Genomic DNA, 7,596 nt, shown 5'->3' on the forward strand with positions numbered 1-7,596 from the left:
TTTAAAATTTGAAAATTAGACATCTGTTTATCAAATGTTGCTGCTAAGGACATTTTTAATGCATATCTACTTGTGTTCACAGGGGTAGGAAGAAGGCTAGGATGGGGTGAATAATAGGTGTGGGACATTTTTCTTAATTTTTGAGAAAAGGCACAACACAGTTTTATTGGGTTCAACTTAAAAGTAACAAGGCGGACTGCACAGGCAAGGCAGAGCATACCAACAAGGATACAGCTTCTGACAACCAGCATCCTGCCTGAAAACCCATGGCCTGTCATGGCTGCTGTGGGTAACCTTGGAAGGTGGAAAGCAGTAACTACCTTCCAATGACAAACCATTTCTGCAACTGCTATCCAAACCCACAAATGTAGCAATGGGTGTCACACTCATGAGATGGATTGACGCATGCTACCATACCTTCACAGCCCTTTAAGAGGGCTTTTCCTTCATGTGAGGGATTTTGGAAACCACTTCCACTTAAATCTTACTGGGGGGGGGGGTCCTGCTAGATGCTGCAGGTATAAATGACAGCCATAGTTGTGATACAGGAGCAGCCTGAAGACGAAAATAGAAAGGGTAGATACTAGAGAAAGGTTAGGGATGAGGAAATATGTTGTACAATTGTTTGAAATACTCTGTTTTGCAATTTGATAACTATTGTGCAAATTTAAGATATTTTTAATCTTTGCATACATATTCATGTCACAACTGCGTTTCAAGCTCACATCTAGCATGATCTCCCTATTCACTTCTGGGAAAGCTATAGCATGCATTTGTTCTGACAATTAAATTGCACAAGTTGCTGAAAGCTGGTTCTGACAGAAGTTGTATTCCCCCTCCCCTGCTCAAACTGTATTCATTGGTAAGGCTTTTTGAAGCATATGATATTCTTTAATAGTTAACATGACCATACAGTAAATAGTTTTGCTTGAATTTTTTTTACTATGTCTGCTCCTCAGGAGTTCCTCCACACAAGGCTACTTCTATAGAGGACCTTGTAGTAGTGCTACCTCAAAATATATGGGACAACCTGTATAGCAGGTAAGCTGTTGTTTACAAGACTAAATGAATTGCTTTTGATGTTTGGTCCATACACTGTACATAAATACAAGAAGTTATTTGTCTATAAAGCCTCTTCATATTTTGATACAGATTTTGCGTTTTATCCAGTAATGGTGGTTTGCTCATGGTATGGTCTAATCCAGCAGAAGCTTCTGTGTACGGAAGTAGAGTGGTGGTATTATTATTATCATCATCATCATCATCCTCCTCCTCCTCCTCTCTTCCCCTCACAGCTCCCATTGCTTCCCTAAATCTGACTCTCCAGAAAAGTGCATGAGGAGATGCTGGAGGAAGGGAGAATGGGCAAAATAATATCCCTGCCTTCCATTCAGTTAAGGCTTTGCTGGATTAAAGAACCTTCCAAGAGCAGAATTACACCAGTGAATACCAAGATGAGAGAGAGAAGCTATCTTTCAGTAATAGTTGTTGTGCAAAACTGAAATGTGTGTGACTTATTTTTGAGGGAAGTTGCTCCTATTGAAGAAATATTACTTACATAGGAAACTGGTGCTGAAAAATTACAGCATTTATTGTTCAAGCAAAGAACAACTTGGTTCAATGCACAACTTTTGACCCTTCTAAAATGATGTTTAACATTCTGTGATTGCAGGTATGGTGGAGGACCAGCTGTTAATCATCTCTATGTTTGTCATACCTGTCAAATGGAAACAGAAAAAATAGAGAAAAGAAGGAAGACAGAACTGGAAATGTTTATTCGGGTAATACATTCCTTCTCCCTTGTTAAGTTCTTCTTTAAACTTCATAAAAACAGTGATCTGGAACCTGTGAGTGGAATTGTGCTCACAAGATACACCCATGGTTTTCTCCAGCAGCCCCTGAGCCTTCTGGAAATCTGGTCTGGCAAGGCATATGCCCTTCTGGGACAGTGTGGCAGGAGGCATGGGTGTGCAGAAGGGAGAGAATGAAAATAATCTCTTCCCCATCCCATTTCACCAGCAAGATTAAGAGCCCTTCCCCCAAATGGAGGGAGCCCATACATTTAAAGACTGCCAACTCAGGATCCAATCCAATATTTTTGTACTGAAGAAAAGTTAGCCTTTTATAGTGGTGGATATTATATTTTCATGAAGACTCTTTCATATTCACATAGCATCCACATTGGAGTGTGGGGTAGCGATGGTGAGATTTCAGTATTAGGTCAGGATTCACAGAATGCTTCAGATACAAGCTCATGTGTGCTTTCGTGGTTAAATTGTCAAAAAGTTGCTAAGAATATTTCAGTTGCTTCTTTTGAGAAGGCATCACAATTTAATCACGTGCTTTAGAGCTTGCTTTGTGTTTCTCAGCTCAACAGAGCCTTCCAAGAGGAGGAGTTTCCATCCATATTCTATTGCATCAGTATGCAGTGGTTCAGAGAATGGGAAGGGTTTGTGAAGGGCAAGGACAACGGTGAGTAGATTTCAAAATTCTTATCAAGTAGGTAGGATGTTACCTTTTATAGCATGCACTTAGAATTTTATCACAGTAATTTACTAATTAAAAAAAACCACCTGTCAGAAGGCGGATACCATCTCTTATGAAGAGCTTTTAGTACATACCCAAACTTGGCCCTCCAGCTGTTTTAGGACCACAATTCCCACCACCCCTGACCACTGGTCCTGTTAGCTAGGGATGATGGGAGTTGTAGTCCCAAAACAGCTGGAGGGCCGAGTTTGGGGGTGCCTGTTTTAGTACCTCAAAACAAAACAAAACAAAACAGAGAATAGGACATAATAGAGCTGTTGGCATGCAACAGCATGTAGGAAGCTACAACAGCTATTAGCTAGCTAGCTATTAAGGCACCAGAGGAGAATCTGCTTTATTGCAAGCATGATTCTAGAGATCAGTTCAGAAGACTTCACAACAGTTTTAATGGATAGTTTGCTTGTAAATATTATCTAAAGTTTTGGGAGATGAATTTTTAAAAGCTGTTTACACTGCAGGGTGGTTGCTGTGCCAAAAAAAGAAGCAAAAGCCCATCTGAAGATGGGCATTCTTTTGCTCTTGTAGATGAGTTTTTGAATTGTGCTCCTGGATATGCTGGATATGCTGCCTCCATTACTAATAACTTCTAAGTGTGTAATGTTTTATTAGCTACACCTCCAAAGGAGAAAAAAATGGAAGATGAAGAAAGTACTAGAGTAGTTTTCTGAGGTGTTTTTGTTTTAAATCTGGTATCTGAAGAAGTGTGCATGCACACAAAAGCTCATACCAATAACAAACTTAGTTGGTCTCTAAGGTGCTACTGGAAGGAATTTTTTTTTTGTTTCGACTATGGCATACCAACACAGCTACCTACCTGTAACTTGTTTTAAATAGTATCACTTCATTATTACCTTACATCCTAACATTTTTCTATCGTTAGATCCTCCAGGGCCCATTGACAATGCCAAAATTGCTGTCAATAAATGTGGATCTGTGGTTCTGAAACAAGGTATGAGTCTACTGATGCAATCTCTTATGCATGCACTTTTTCTTTTTCTGCCAGTGACTGCTTGCATGTCTTTCTACAGTTTTGTTTCTATTTCTGTTCATTTATTGATTGATTAGTCCATTTTAAAACCTCCTTGCATTACATAAGATCCCAGTGCAGATAAAACAGATACAGATAAAAAACAACAACAGAAAGTCAATAAAACCTTAGGAATATCAAAACTTGGCACTTTTAAATATTGTTTGTTCCATCATTAAACACACTTGCACTGATTTTGAACACATATATGAGGTGTTTTGAGATGTATGTTGTTTTAAGATTAGTAGCTTCCATTTAAAACAGTAGTACTTCAGCTCTCTATATTGTTTTTGTTTTTTTAATGACATTTTATGTTGAAGGCAAAAATTAAGGACTGACTATGAAACTTCATATCTAAAAGTCTGTGTAGCATGGATTTACCATCAGTTGCTGTATAAACCTTTGGATAACATGCAGCTTTTTAGTCCACTTGATTACTAAGGTGGTGAAGGGTTGAAAACCTTTGAAAATGTGTGGATAGCTGTTCCAAGATGTTGACTTAAAAATGAGAGAGCGAGAGTGAAGTTTATGCATAGCAGAATTCCTCTAACATTAAGTCTCCTTGTAAATGTCAAGCTCTTTGAGTTTTACAAAATATTTACTTGTAAGAACAAAATGCCAAGTATGTGGAATGTAATTGGCTTGAGTTGCATGCACTGTTGCAAAAATTAAAGTAATCTTAAATAGTTAACCTGATCCAGTTACTGCCATCTGCACAGTTTGCTGTGTTTGGATTTGGAACTTGATATTAAAATATATCACTTATAAGCAGATTGTTTTCAAAAATCATTAGTTGAATATCGGCTTCACCTTCACTGAAATGTTTTTTAGGAGCTGATTCTGGACAGATTTCTGAAGAAACATGGAATTTTCTACATTCCATCTATGGGGGAGGACCAGAAATCATCCTGCGACCACCTGTTGCTCAAATTGAACCTGAATCGTTACAAACTGAAGATAAGATTGAGTTGGAAACACGTGGTCAGTAGCCACCAACCCAAGGATAAATTCTAATGACATAGCATCCAGTTAACAACATACATTCCTAAGATTTTTTTTGTCTGTTTTTCTGTTTTATTTTTGTTTTCCCTGTGAGATAACAGGAGGTTGGGCATTATTGTGTCTGAAAAGCAAATTGAGACTTGTAATATATAAATTCTAAAAATGTTTTAGAACCTATTAGAGACCTTAGGGTAACTTGTTCTACATTAACTGTACATATGCAAAGTAGAGATGAAGGATTTAACTGTTCTTTTCAATATCTCTATGAATTTCTAGGCTCTTTCATATCAGGTCTTGTCAAGACAAGATTTAAAGTGTCTTTAACACCACATGGTGGAAAGATGGGATATCAGTTTAGCAAATATTTAATATGAAATATAATATTTTAAGCTGTTGGTGAAATTGTAAAAAAATGGTTCTAACATCCTAAGAAAACTCAGGAAAAGTTATGCTTCACTTTTATTTGCACTGCACTATAGAAAAACATAATGAACTTTCCATTAGATAATTTTCTTATTTGAGTGTATCATATATACTAATGATTCAGATGAAACATTGGTTTTGGTCAGCAGTGTAAGTAACTTCCTACTGTTTAAACTGTCTGATTAGTTGTTGTTGAATGTAAGCTAGTATAATCAATAGTATGTGTAATTAAACAAACCCATAGTCTTTAGGAGTGTGTGTTCTGAGAGCATGAAGTGGGTATGTTAGCAGCTTGCACATCTGAAACATTTTCTAGTCTTTTTTTAAATTAAAAGCATCAATAGTTTAATGTGGAAAAATCTATTGTACAGTTCTGCAATGCTCATTGGCATGATTTATGATGTCAGATGTTGAATGATAACACAAAGCAAGATTGCAAAAGCATTCTAGATTATTCATATTGAAATGTTGAATGTCACCCAAATGTGTTTCTTCCTGAATATTGCTAACGTATAAACAATATTATTATTTGCTAGTTCAATAAAAACCAATGGTAAAATGATAAAAAAAGTGTTTGAAATTTAAGCAAGTGATTGAACTTTAACTTCAAGACATATATTAGGAATATGTATTATAGTTTGCTGCTGTGCTTTAATGTACAATTTCAGAAATGAAAGGGAAGGTCCATTTTGACTGGAGAAACTGTCAAAAGCATGCTCACCTTCGAGTCAAAATGGTTACTTACAGTACAAATGGCAGTCCAGAGGATGAAAGTGCAACAATAATGTCATTCTAGTAAATGGAACATCAGATGCTGCCTTATACTGAGTCAGACCATCTACCTTAATATTATCTACACTGACTGGCAGCGGCTCTCCAGTCGTACCTGGAGATGCTGAGAATTGAAGCTGGAACCTTCTGCATGCAAAGCAGATGATCTACCTTTGAACTGCCTTCACACTAAAATAATAATCATTTCTTTGGGAGAACAATGCTCATTGTTCTAATATGAAGCTTTGGATAGGGACTTTGCTCCACTAGGTTATAAAATTACTATTGAAACACAAGACACCTTGATCCCTGGATAGAAGTAAAATATTAGGGGGGCGGGATCTGTTGCTTGCATATCTACTAAGACCTTGAGATTCTACATATGCAATAAACAAATGAGAGCTTGTGCTGTTTAATATTTTTGTGTTAAACAAAAACATTCACCATTTGCACTGGATCTACCTTCTGCTTGATTTTTTTTAAAGAGCAGAGAACACTTCAAGAGCTCAAGTACTTGCCATTGTATTTACAAAGTAATGCCATAGCTGCTATAAAAGCAGTTTCTCAGCCCTTTAAAATAGTGACAATTTGGTTTTACAAAATCTTTAGAGGCCAATCTTTTATCTGAAGATAAAAGTATCCTAGGGTGTTGAGGAGAAAGATGTTGACCTCAGTTTTGGTAGCTTTTTGCACAAACTCAAAGCATGTTGGTTGCTGTTCCTTCCATAGTGAGAGAAGTAATTGAAAGGACTACCTGCAAGAACTGCTTGAAAAGCCCCATTTGCACATGCAGAGGGTAGGCATAGAAACCTCTATGTAGGTGAACAGGTACCAAGGACCTAGCTGTAGAAGATGCTTGCCCTCCCCCAGCAACTGCATGGCTGCGTCTCCCCATCACACCACAGCCATACCAGTTCTGTATCTGTGCAGCTGACCATGCGCTGTAGGAAGGAGTGGTTTCTTTTGTTTCTCATGTCTAGGGCTAATAAAGTTGTAAGGCAAATGTGACAAACCTGTGGCCTTCCACAAGTTGCCAGATTCCAACTCCCAACAACCCAAGGCATACCTAGGCTCCCTTGTGCCCTTGGCAAGTAGCTGTATTGGTGTCCTAGCCACTCTGAGCCAGAGGACACAAGAAGGAAGTAGGAATGTACTCTTTTCCATTAATCTTGAGTTCTACCTTGGGATCAAACTACATTTTTAAAAATAAAACCACAAGTTCTGTCTTCTGAGAGGAGGTGGCAGGCTACTTTTTAAAATGTGTATATACAAGTAAGTTTCTGAGTCAGAGAACAATGCTATCAGATGGAGCCTGCCAATAAACGTGTTTAGAACTGAACTGTTGAACATTAAAATTTGCATGCCATTCTGCATATTAATGCAGCTTCTGTATGGGGATTCTTGAGACTTTTTGGCAGTGGTGGAAGGTTGCCCATGTTCTGCTTTATATTTTCCCATATAGGTGCATGTGCATCATCTACTTTGTTTGGAAAATACTGTGAGTAGACTAAATCATTTTCCTGCCACTAGAGAACCCGTACCATGAGAAACAAGATTCTTGACTTTCCCATTTACCGGTATCTTCATTTGTATCATAGTCTCATCTTAATTCTAGTTTCTTGGTCATTACAGTGTAAAGTTAGGACATTTTTTTTTATCAAGAGGTTCTATTGTTGCACTTGGAAACTTCATACCATCTCTTTAGATCCCCAGAGATTTTTGTGTGTGAAAGTTAGTACATATTCATAAGCACCACTCACGTTTTACTTAAAAACAAAGGTTCTGGTCCACAAAACATATGTTAGCCTTTATGGTTATAGGAAAAA

General features: G+C 37.6%; 1 protein-coding gene across 4 annotated transcripts in view; it reads left to right on the top strand.

Annotated features, from left to right (window-relative positions):
* Positions 1 to 4,941, top strand: part of USP33 (ubiquitin specific peptidase 33) — a 32,820-nt gene extending 27,879 nt beyond the window's left edge. For all 4 annotated transcript variants that reach the window (XM_033151774.1, XM_033151775.1, XM_033151776.1 and 1 more), the window contains 5 exons: positions 960 to 1,041; positions 1,673 to 1,781; positions 2,370 to 2,472; positions 3,428 to 3,496; positions 4,406 to 4,941. In XM_033151774.1, the coding sequence (XP_033007665.1) occupies positions 960 to 1,041; positions 1,673 to 1,781; positions 2,370 to 2,472; positions 3,428 to 3,496; positions 4,406 to 4,563 (521 nt within the window). In that variant the 3' untranslated portion in view covers positions 4,564 to 4,941. The remainder of the gene's footprint in view (positions 1 to 959; positions 1,042 to 1,672; positions 1,782 to 2,369; positions 2,473 to 3,427; positions 3,497 to 4,405) is intronic.
* Positions 4,942 to 7,596: the final 2,655 nt, after the last annotated feature.

This window comes from Lacerta agilis, chromosome 6 (genome assembly GCF_009819535.1).
Source record: "Lacerta agilis isolate rLacAgi1 chromosome 6, rLacAgi1.pri, whole genome shotgun sequence".
Classification (NCBI taxonomy): Eukaryota; Metazoa; Chordata; class Lepidosauria; order Squamata; family Lacertidae; genus Lacerta; species Lacerta agilis.